General features: G+C 43.1%; 1 protein-coding gene across 1 annotated transcript in view; it reads right to left on the minus strand.

The window, feature by feature from the left end:
• Window positions 1–8: 8 nt before the first annotated feature.
• Window positions 9–12,500, minus strand: part of LOC139399621 (1-phosphatidylinositol 4,5-bisphosphate phosphodiesterase beta-4-like) — a gene marked incomplete at both ends in the record, with an annotated part of 36,808 nt that continues 24,316 nt past the window's right edge. Inside the window, 11 exons of the mRNA XM_071144970.1 lie at window positions 9–104; window positions 1,110–1,243; window positions 2,851–2,946; window positions 3,092–3,182; window positions 3,351–3,435; window positions 5,921–6,000; window positions 6,278–6,371; window positions 6,499–6,709; window positions 8,561–8,669; window positions 11,081–11,138; window positions 11,842–11,942. Coding sequence (XP_071001071.1) covers window positions 9–104; window positions 1,110–1,243; window positions 2,851–2,946; window positions 3,092–3,182; window positions 3,351–3,435; window positions 5,921–6,000; window positions 6,278–6,371; window positions 6,499–6,709; window positions 8,561–8,669; window positions 11,081–11,138; window positions 11,842–11,942 — 1,155 coding nt within the window. The remainder of the gene's footprint in view (window positions 105–1,109; window positions 1,244–2,850; window positions 2,947–3,091; window positions 3,183–3,350; window positions 3,436–5,920; window positions 6,001–6,277; window positions 6,372–6,498; window positions 6,710–8,560; window positions 8,670–11,080; window positions 11,139–11,841; window positions 11,943–12,500) is intronic.

The raw sequence follows: 12,500 nt of genomic DNA on the forward strand, positions 1-12,500 counted from the left end.
TCCCATACCTTTTTGATGTTGTCATCCTCAGAAGCCTCTGAGATGTCTGTGGTGTCTGTAGCTTCTGTGGCCTCAGACATCTCTGTTGGATCCTCCTCCACAACCTGAAAACACACAACAATAGTTCATTATAAACGGGGTCGTTTGGGTCCTGGATGCTGATCGGATGAAACAGCAGTTCACCCGTTTACACCCGTGCATTCGGAAAGTATTCAGACTCCTTGACTTTTTCCACATTGTTACGTTACAGACTTATTCTAAAATGGATTCAATTGTTGACTTGTCCCAAAGCCAGTCCTGCGTAGTCTTGGCTGTGTGCTTAGGGTTGTTGACCTGTTGGAAGGTGAACCTTTGCCCCAGTCTGAGGTCCTGAGCAGGTTTTCATCAAGGATCTCTCTGTACTTTGCTCCGTTCATCTTTCCATCGATCCGGACGAGTCTCCCAGTCCCTCCCACAGCATGATGCTGCCACCACGTTGGGATGGTGCCATGTTTCCTCCAGACGTGACATTTGGTATTCAGGCCAAAGAGTTCAATCTTGGTTTCATCAGACCAGATAATCTTGTTTCTCACAGTCCAAGGCCTTTAGGTGCATTTTGGAAAACTCCAAGCAGGCTGTCATGTGCCTTTTACTGAGAAGTGGCTGCTGTCTGGGAACTCTACCATAAAGGCCTGATTGGCGGAATGCTGCAGGGGTGGTTGTCCTTCTGGAAGGTTCTCCCATCAGGTTCTTGGTCACCTCCCTGAACAAGGCCCTTCTCCCCCAATTGCTCAGTTTGGCCAGGTGGCCAGCTTTAGGAAGAGTCTTGATGGTTCCAAACATCTTCCATTTAAGAATGATGAAAGCCACTGTGTTCTTGGGGACCTTCAATGCTGCAGCCATTTTTTGGTACCCTTCCCCAGATCTGTGCCTTGACACAATCCTGTCTCAGAGTTCTAGTGACAACTCCTTCAACCTCATGGCTTGGTTTTCACTCTGACATGCATTGTCAATTGTGGGACCTTATATAGACATGTGTGGGCATTTCCAAATCATGTCCAACTTAGGTTTGTTAAAATAAAGCCCTAAGTCTTACCTAAAAACACAAATTCCATTTAGAAAATGTATACCTTTTTTATGCTGTTGTCCCTCTCCTCTCCTTCTTTCTTCACACTGACACTGGTGCTGAGGCTGTTGTCTTCACTAGGCTCCTCTGATGTACTGATCTTCAAGTCAGGGTTCACCTCCTTCACATCACCTAGAGCTACACACACAGTTACCCTCCAACACACACAGTTACCATCCAACGCACACAGTTACCCTCCAACACACACAGTTACCATCCAACACACACAGTTACCCTCCAACACACACAGTTACCATCCAACACACACAGTTACCCTCCAACACACACAGTTACCATCCAACACACACAGTTACCATCCAACACACACAGTTACCATCCAACACACACAGTTACCCTCCAACACACACAGTTACCATCCAACACACACAGTTACCATCCAACACACACAGTTACCCTCCAACACACACAGTTACCCTCCAACACACACAGTTACCATCCAACACACACGGTTACCCTTCCACCACACACAGTTACCCTTCCAACACACACAGTTACCATCCAACACACACAGTTACCCTCCAACACACACGGTTACCATCCAACACACACAGTTACCATCCAACACACACAGTTACCATCCAACACACACAGTTACCATCCAACACACACAGTTACCCTCCAACACACACAGTTACCCTCCAACACACACAGTTACCATCCAACACACACGGTTACCCTTCCACCACACACAGTTACCCTTCCAACACACACAGTTACCCTCCAACACACACAGTTACCCTCCAACACACACAGTTACCCTCCAACACACACAGTTACCATCCAACACACACAGTTACCCTCCAATGCAAACAGTTACCATCCAACACACACAGTTACCATCCAACACACACAGTTACCCTCCAATGCAAACAGTTACCCTCCAACACACACAGTTACCATCCAACACACACAGTTACCCTCCAACACACACAGTTACCCTCCAACGCACACAGTTACCCTCCAACGCACACAGTTACCATCCAACACACACAGTTACCCTCCAACACACACAGTTACCCTCCAACACACACAGTTACCCTCCAACACACACAGTTACCATCCAACACACACAGTTACCATCCAACACACACAGTTACCCTCCAACACACACAGTTACCCTCCAACACACACAGTTACCATCCAACACACACAGTTACCCTCCAATGCAAACAGTTCCCATCCAACACACACAGTTACCATCCAACACACACAGTTACCCTCCAATGCAAACAGTTACCCTCCAACACACACAGTTACCATCCAACACACACAGTTACCCTCCAACACACACAGTTACCCTCCAACACACACAGTTACCCTCCAACACAGGGTAACTGTGTTACCCTCCAACACACACAGTTACCCTCCAACACACACAGTTACCCTCCAACACACACAGTTACCCTCCAACACACACAGTTACCCTTCCAACACACACAGTTACCCTCCAACACACACGGTTACCCTTCCACCACACACAGTTACCCTTCCAACACACACACATGGTCACAAAGACACACACATCCTCTAGTGAACTGATACAAAGTGTGTGAATATCTCAGTCTCCAAAGTGACTACACACCAGAACAAGAAACAAAAGAAGAACCCTTGTGTACACACACACACACACACACACACACACACACACACACACACACACACACACACACACACACACACACACACACACACACACACACACACACACACACACACACACTCACCATTCTCCACATCTTCCTCTGTCTCTGCTCCCAGTAAGATAGCTGGTGTGTTGGTCTCTCCAGCCTCCATGTGCTTCTTAAAGGACTCTAACTGCTCTGTAGAACAACAACAACACAAGTCAACATAGTGTAGTCAACAAAACCATCATACAGAGTGAGAGAACAGTCCAGCAGTAGCAACATCTGTAACTGCAGATATAAAACTATTCTTGCATAAAGTTGACTGTCACTGTATACGTACTCTGTTCCACCTCAGGTTTCAAGCGTTTGTTTTTGATGAGGATTTTGCGTTTGAGGTCGATGGGAGAAGGCAAGGGACGACCCGCTTCAACCTGGCAACAACAACAAACGTTCCTTTTTTACAAAATGGAAGGAGACATTTACAGTATTGTACATATTGTTTATTATGTTCAACCATGATGAACTATCAGACACGGTACAGATAGACACCGTAGAAAGGAGAAAGACAGGTATAGTGTGGTAGCAGGTAGATGGCTCACAGTGTATCCCTCGAGAGGATGCCTCAGTAGGTAGTCTCCAAAGATCTCCTCACAGTACCGAGCCATCTTGTACTGCTGGGGTTTACTAAAACACACAGGATCAAACCAGTCAAAAGTTTGGACACACCTACTCATTCAAGAGTTTTTTTTTATTTTTACTATTTTCTACATTGTAGAATAATAGTGAAGACATCAAAACTATGACATAACAGATATGGAATCATGTAGTGAGTAAAAAGTGTTAAACAAATAAAAAATATATTGCCTTGATGACAGCGTTCCACACTCTTGGCATTCTCTCAACCAGCTTCACCTGGAATACTTTTCCAACAGTCTTGAAGGAGTTCCCACATATGCTGAGCACTTGTTGGCTGCTTTTCCTTCACTCTGTGGTCCAACTCATCCCAAACCATCTCAATTTGTCAAATAGCCCTTACACAGCCTGGAGGTTTGTTTTGGGTCATTGTCCTATTTAAAAACAAATGATTATTCCACCAAGCGAAAACCAGAAGGGATGGTGTATCACTGCAGAATGCTTTGGTAGACAAGCTGGTTAAGTGTGCCTTGAATTCTAAATAAATCACAGACAATGTCACCAGCAAAGCACCCCTACACCATAACACCTCCTCCTCCATGCTTTACGGTGGGAAATACACACGAGGAGATCATCTGTTCACCTACACCGCGTATCACAAAGACACGGCGGTTGGAACCAAAAATCTCCAATATGGACTCCAGACCAAAGGACACATTTCCACCGATCTCATGTCCATTTCTGGTGTTGGCACAAGCAAGTCTCTTCTTCTTATTGGTGTCCTTTAGTAGTGGTTTCTTTGCAGCAATTTGACCATGAAGGCCTGATTTCACATAGTCTCCTCTGAACAGTTGATGTTGAGATGTGTCTGTTATTTGAACTCTGAGGTGCAATCTGAGGTGCAGTTAATTGCCGATTTCTGAGGCTGGTAACTCTAATGAACTTATCCTCTGCGGCAGAGGTAACTCTGGGTCTTCTTTTCCTGTGGTGGTCCTCATGAGAGCCAGTTTCATCATACCACAGCAGAGGTAACTCTGGGTCTTCCTTTCCCGTGGTTGTCCTCATGAGAGCCAGTTTCATCATACCACAGCAGAGGTAACTCTGGGTCTTTCTTTCCTGTGGTTGTCCTCATGAGAGCCAGTTTCATCATACCACAGCAGAGGTAACTCTGGGTCTTCCTTTCCTGTGGTTGTCCTCATGAGAGCCAGTTTCATCATAGCACAGCAGAGGTAACTCTGGGTCTTCCTTTCCTGTGGTGGTCCTCATGAGAGCCAGTTTCATCATACCACAGCAGGGGTAACTCTGGGTCTTCCTTTCCTGTGGTTGTCCTCATGAGAGCCAGTTTCATCATAGCACAGCAGAGGTAACTCTGGGTCTTCCTTTCCTGTGGTGGTCCTCATGAGAGCCAGTTTCATCATAGCACTTGATGGTTTTTGCGACTGCACTTGAAGAAACGTTCAAAGTTCTTGACATTTTCCGTATTGACTGACCTTCATGTCTTAAAGTAATGATGGACTGTTGTTTCTCTCTGCTTATTTGAGCTGCTCTTGCCATAATATGGACTTGGTCTTTTACCAAATAGGGCTATCTTCTGTATTCCACCCCTACCTTGTCACAACACAATTGATTGGGTCAAACACATTAAGGAAAGAAATTCCACAAATTAACTTTTAAGAAGGCACACCTGTTAATTGAAATGCATTCCAGGTGACTACGTCATGAAGCTGGTTGAGAGAATGCCAAGAGTGTGCAAAGCAGTCATCAAGGCAAAGGGTGGCTACTTTGAAGAATCTCAAATATAAAATCTATTTTGATTTGTTTAACACTTTTTGGTTACGACATGATTCCATGTATTCCATAGTTTTGATGTCTTCACTCTTATTCTACAATGTAGAAAATAGTAAAAATAAAGAAAACCCCTGGAATGAGTCGGCGTGTCCAAACATTTGACTGGTACTGTAGTTATCAGCAAAGTCAGTGTGAGTGTTAGTTCCATTTCCCCCAAAAAAAATGTATCATTAAATTACAAATTCATAATAGTTACACTGTTACATGTAATTCAATCGGACACAATGGAATAAATAATATTGTCATGTATAATATTTTTTTTTACATTCTGGATCATAGTGAAATCCTTAGTGCTGTGATTAGCTGACATTTCAGTTCATCATTTTTAAACAACTAATTGGCTGATGTCGGTTCAATGATTTAAATCCCATTTCATTACGTTTTTTCTGTGAAGTCAATGCGCAATGTTTATCTAGAAGAGACTGAAGAACGCACAATGGTCACGGGATATACAGAGAAGCTGTCGCTTCATGAGGTATCTCTACCTGAATATACAGTCATAGAAGTATGCCTTATTTACTTTGAACTACAAAATAGTGATTTTGTCAGAGAGCATAGGCAGAAGCTCTATAGAGATGAGATGATGATATGGAATGAAATAATAAAGTCATCAAATTAAACAAATATAATATGCACAACTAACATGTTTTATTAAAGCAAGGTCATCGCTCAGCACTAGAAATTCTACCTGCAGTGGTTTTCAAATGACAGGATCACAGGATACTCAGATGTAACAAAGGCTGTTTCTCTGATGGCTGAGATCACATCCTGTTTGAGGGGATAAACAACAACATGGGGATTGATGTTAGAACCATTATATATCACATTGAATCCATTATATATCACTTGCTATAAGTCTCTGATCTGTGTCTGATCAATAACAGTAAATTCAAATGGATCTGCAGGTCTCAATTAGATGCTGTATCCATTTATGAACACAAGAGGGTAGACTTACCATATGTAATTTATACAAAAGTTGTGTGAATGATCAGACAAATCTGAATGTGTAAAATAGTGTTTTGTGTGTGTGAGAGTGTGTGTGTACCTTAAAGAGGATGTCAGTACACATGGCCTTGCCATGAGTGATGATAGGCTCCTGGTCTTCTCCTTTTCCATCCCAGCAGTCTAGTTCTACACACCTGACATCATACACATACAAAACAGTTGACATACTGTATATAAACACACACACACACACAACCCCCCATACCCTCCCCGCCACCATTTCACCCCCCACCCCCCCTACCCTGACCCTCCCACACCTACCTGCAGCCGGAGAGCAGAACCTGTCTGTACATCTCCACAGAGGACTTTCCTCCAAACTGCCTCCCGGTCAGGTAGGTGTTGTGGGAGGAGGCAATGAAGTAGTGAGCCAGCGGCTGTTCCATGTCCTGGTACAGCTCCAGACAGTCCAGGAACACCGGGGCATTCTCATCTGACATCAGGTACCTGCAGAAGCCATCGCTGGACATACGGCCTGGGGGAGTGGAGGAGGGGGAGATGGAGAGTGTGTAAGGGGGTCTGCTAAATGTAACATAAATGACCTGGACCAGCTGAAGATCTGTCTTTTTCAGCCATCTATTTCCTGTGTTTGAGGGGTGAAAAAATCCCCTTGTCACTTAAATCTCGATGGATTAATTGCTTTCATTTTACTGTAATGCATTACAGTATGTACCGGTATGTTAGCTAGTTACCATCCTAACATTAGTTGGCTACTAATACATGGAACTTGCCAGGCAGTATATTAACTATATGCTATCTAACTAACTACCCAATGTTAATTGATTTGATTATTTACGTCATTCTTAGCTAAGTGGTGTAGTGGTTGTGAGTTCTCAATAGACATGGTTAATTCTGCCCATCTACTCCGATTTCAGAGCCCTCTCGTCTGAGTACCAGAGCGCAGAATAACTGATGGATTTACGAAGGCACAACACCCGTTGAATATATGGCCGGGGTTACTAAACATTGGCAAAAAAAATTGTAATTCAATTGTTGCCAGCAACACAGTTACAGTCACCAGCGCTCTGGATAACATGAAAACTGCCTAACCAACTCTGATTGGGAGAATAAATGGCGTTAGTGAGTTATTCTCTCATTTGTGTCTGGAAATAGTTAGCCAGTTAGCCTGGGTGCTTGACTGCCGTTGAGGCCAGAATGCTCGGATCAACCCTCCTCCTCGGCCAGAGTGTCCTAGAGCGAAACGCTCTGAATTTACGAATGGACAATCTGACAATGCTCTGGTACTCCAGATTGAATTTACGAATAGACAATCTGACAATGCTCTGGTACTCCAGATTGAATTTACAAATGGACAATCTGACAATGCTCTGGTACTCCAGATTGAATTTACAAATGGACAATCTGACAATGCTCTGGTACTCCAGATTGAATTTACAAATGGACAATCTGACAATGCTCTGGTACTCCAGATTGAATTTACAAATGGACAATCTGACAATGCTCTGGTACTCCAGATTGAATTTACAAATGGACAATCTGACAATGCTCTGGTACTCCAGATTGAATTTAGATTGAAATCGTAAAATGTTTAGCTAGTCTTTTGTTGTTGCATAGCAACAGCATCAACTTCCGGTAGACAGGCGACGCTGTATGTTAGTATGGGTATTCAAACACATTTATTGTTTTTCCATTTTTTATCGCACCGTCTAGACACTTAGATCACCAGAAAGAGAAGAAAGATGGGTGTTCATTTTTTATGCAATTAAAAAAAGTAATAATTTAATACAGTTGAAATGTTTACAAATTAGATGCGCTGAAATGAAAGCAACTTTTGAAAATGAACACTCGGATTATAGTGATATTATGTCTGATTTCGCAAACAATGTAAAGTATGTTTAGATAGGTGTAATCTAGTGCCAAACATGTTGATTGTTAATCCAAAGGTATCCTGCTATTGCCACCCTTGTTAAATTATGCAAAAGAACATGACAACAGTAATTAATGAGGCAGACTAGACAGAACAGGTGAGTGCAGGTAGGGTAGACAGGACAAGTGTTTGTGGTTGACGACAATAGACAATGGGCCTGATCAGACAGCTCAGAGCTTCTGCTCTTTTCTGTCCATAAAAACAAATGCATTGGTGGAAGAGGCAGGGCAGGAGCAAGGAAGGAGGGTGTGGTCAAGCAAGGCACCCCCCCCCCCCCCCCCCCGAGTCTAAATGCCTAAAAGGTTTTATCAGAACAGGCATAGATTAGTTATTCCATTTTGCTTTGGAGAATCCTCACTTTTTCTCCTACTCTCCATCCACTCCACTCTCACCGTTCTTCTTCACATCTGCATCTCTCTCTACATCCATCCCTCTCACCTTTCTTCTTGAGGTCTGGGTCTCTCTCGTACTTCTCGATGATCTGCATGGCTCGTTTCGGGTCGTAGAAGGGGAACAGGATCTCGTTTAGCCGCGGGTCGCGCTGATTCTGGAGAAAGCAATGATACACAACACCGTCTCACTCACAAGCACATACTGTACACATGCATGCCACTGCACACTAAGGCAATATGTCCCATTCCTAACTTGAGAATTGTGAATGTAACTTAAACCTTTGTGTAAATCCCACCATGGACACTAATGTATGCTTTTGGCAAAACTTTCAAGAAACTGTTGATTTATTTATTTTACTTTCAAGAAACTTTACGTGCACAAGTCATGTGACCAACTGAGTTTGAACCAGGGTTTTTGTCTAGGTAGCACCAGACTATTTTAGCCTGCTGAGCCAATGCCTAGGAATGAACTCCTGGAGCTAACGGCAGCTTTCATGTCTCAAGCTAGCGTTAGGCTACTCATCATGCAAGTGTTGCTCACTGCACCACCTCTGTTACACACATCAGTCAGGTTAGGATTGGGACCATTATAACAAGAGACTAAACACACACACAGCTGGCAAACAACAGAGAGTAACAGTTTAGACTGATACAGTGACAATGTATATAGTACTAACTCCGGTACAAACACATCTTTCATTTGTGGGTGTTCAAATGAAAACCAAAATGCTACAATTACTGGTACAGAGCTACTGCAATGGGGTGGGTATTGGAGGTGTGTGTTAGCCAAAGGTAGGGAATGCATGTGGTCTCACAAGCAGAGAGGGTAGAGATTCACACATCAGCAGGGATCATAACAACACCACTTGCCACTATAGCAGGTAACATTCACAGCCTTTGTACTAATGGGGATTCACTTCAGCATTGCACACAGAGAAAAAGCCTTACACACAGTAGATAGAAGTAGAAGCAGGTACGTTTTCAGCCAAAGCAGAGACCACTAGCACAAAAGAAAGTGAATAGGAACCAATATTGATCACTGTATTGTTGGGAAAGAGAAAGCAAGAAAAGCATTTCACTGTGCTAGTGCACGTGACAATAAAATGTGAAACTTGAAGGCAGGCAGGTAGCAAGTAGACAGAAATCAGACAAAATGGCCAAACAGAAAGCTCCTCCCTCCCCGGTTTGCCATGGTTACACAATCAGTCACAAGTAGGCGGGGCTGGGGAGAAATATACTGAACAAAAATATAAACGCAAACATGCAACAATTTCAACAATGTTACTGAGTTTCTATAAAGAAATCAGTCAATTGATATACATTCATAAGGCCCTAATCTATTTCACATGACTGGGCAAGCCACAGCCATGGGTGGGCCTGGCTCCCAAGTGGGAGGGCCTACAGTATGGCTGTGGCCCTGCCCAGTCATGTGAAATAGATTAGGGCCTAATGAATTTATTTCATTTGGCTGAAATTGGGGAGCCAGGCCCAGCCAATCAGAAGGGCTTTATTACAGACAGAAATACTCCTCAGTTTCATCAGCTGTCTGGGTGGCTGGTCTCTGACCATCCCGCAGGTGAAGAAACCGGATGTGGAGGTCCTGGGCTGGCGTGGTTACACGTGGTCTGTGGTGAGGCTAGTGGGGTGTACTGACAAATTCTCTAAAATGACGTTGGAGGCAGCTTATGGTAGAGAAATTAACATTAAATTCTCCGGAAACAGCTCTGTTGGACATTCCTTCAGTCAGCATGCCAATTGTATGCTCCCTCAAAACTTGATAAATCTGCGGCATTGTGTTGTGTGACAAAACTGCACATTTTAGAGTGGCACATTTTGTCCCCAGCACGAGGTGCACCTGTGTAATGATCATACTGTTTAATCGACTTCTTGATATGCCACACCTGTCAGGTGGATGGAATTTCTTGGCAAAGGAGAAATGCTCCCTAACAGGGATGTTAACAAATTTGTGCTCAACATTTGAGCCGAAGTAAGCTTTTTGTGCTTAATATTTTAGCTCATGAAACATGGGACCAACACTTTACATGTTGCGTTTATATTTTTGTTCAGTATAGGTCGGGGATGGTGGAAAGCAGCTGAGAGGGGCAGGATGAAGTTACCCCTACAGACACTGATCTAAGATCAGTTATGCATTGTATCTCCCAATTGTTCCCCATTTTTCAACTTCATATTCATCATCTCCAGCACCACCACAACATATGTGAAAATGGTGTGTTTCTATGTTTACAGTAACAAATATATAGGAAGATGTGTTTCCAATGACATCTGTCTTATTCGTGTGATTTTCACCAATTGTAAGTAGGCATTGCCTCCGAATTGCCTTCGTAATATTTTTACACAGAACATAGAAACACGCCATTTTCACACATTGATGGGGAGGTGCTGGAGATGATGAATATGATGGTGAAATGTTCCTTTAAGGATTTGAGGAGGGCCATCTGAAACGGATCCTATATCATTGCCTAAGAGCAACTTCTACCCCGTGTCAGGTGAGAGGGTAGGGGTCAAGCAGTCACACAGAGAAGTTAATGAATGATAAAGAGCTTACTTCATTCAGAAAGCTGACTAACTGGTCTACGTTTAAAAAATCACTTTTGTCCCCATTGCTGCAAAGGAATTAATTAGAAAAACAAAATGTTATGTTTCTTAAAAACCCTCTCAGCCAGTCAGCCAGTGACTAGAAAGCAGAAGGTTTTTCTAAAGGGTCAAAACAGAACAATGCCGTGTTACATTTTATTATCAACATTTCTGTAACATGTTAAAATCACCACAGTTCGAACATTTAAATACTGTTGAGTTAGTTTAAAACAAACGTGTTAATGTGTCACTGTTTAAGCAGGTTAGGTTTCGCAGAGTTTATTAGTAGAGAAGCTGCAGACTGTTTAATAAATGTTGATCTCTCAACCAAACACCAACATACTTACAACACGTTCTCTCTCACTCTTCTTCTACTCCGTCATGCACATACAGTGTCTACACTACAGCCATCAACACAACAGTTGAACAAACGGCCATTACTAAATATCTCATTACTATCAGAACCACAGCTGGGAAAATACACAACAATACAATGTTGTAGATATTGTACTGGAAATGTCTTCCCAGTGAGCAAAACTGGATGAAAAGACATCCTTAACTGGGTTGTGTGATTTCAGACCTTGTTACTCCTACACTGACTGCACACTTAGATGTGACTAGCATTGAGGGTGCAGTTAGCTTTCTACAGTAGGCTGAAGGAGAACAGAGTAGCTATTGAAGGTAGAGAGTACAGTAAAAGAGGTCTGGGGAGTAGAGCTAGTGACAACTCACATTCTGTTGAAGAGTTCCTGGATGTCAGTACGAGGGCAGATCTTCTGAGTCAGGGCGTAGAAGATGTCAAAGGGGAAGGCTGAGTCTTCTATCTCCTCGCTCTGAGGGAGATAACGTTATACACTGAGTGTACAAAACATTATGAACGCCTGCTCTTTCCATGACGTAGACTGACCAGGTGAATCCAGGTGAAAGCTATGATCCCTTATTGATGTTACTTGTTAAATCCACTTCAATCAGTGTAGATGAAGGGGAGGAGACAGGTTAAAGAAGGAGTTTTAAGCCGTGAGACAATTGAGACATGGATTATGTGTGTGTGCCATTCAGAAGGTGAATGGGCAAGACAAAAGATTGAAGTGCTTTTGAACAGGTTTTGGTAGTAGGTGCCAGAATTGTTTATGCTCAACACTTTCCTGTGTGTATCAAGAATGGTCCACCACCCAAAGGACATCCAGCCAACTTGACACAACTAAAAAAGCATTGGGAAGCATTGGAGTCAACATGGGCCAGCATCCCTGTGGAAGGCTTTCGACACCTTGTAGAGTCCCTGCCCTGACGAATTGAGAAGGGTGGGTGTAAATCAATATTAGGAAGGTGTTCCTAATGTTGATCCGACGACAGCAAGTTACCATAAACAACATCAGACAAACACGCCATGA

This window comes from Oncorhynchus clarkii, unplaced genomic scaffold, assembly GCF_045791955.1.
Source record: "Oncorhynchus clarkii lewisi isolate Uvic-CL-2024 unplaced genomic scaffold, UVic_Ocla_1.0 unplaced_contig_7460_pilon_pilon, whole genome shotgun sequence".
Lineage (NCBI taxonomy): Eukaryota > Metazoa > Chordata > Actinopteri > Salmoniformes > Salmonidae > Oncorhynchus > Oncorhynchus clarkii.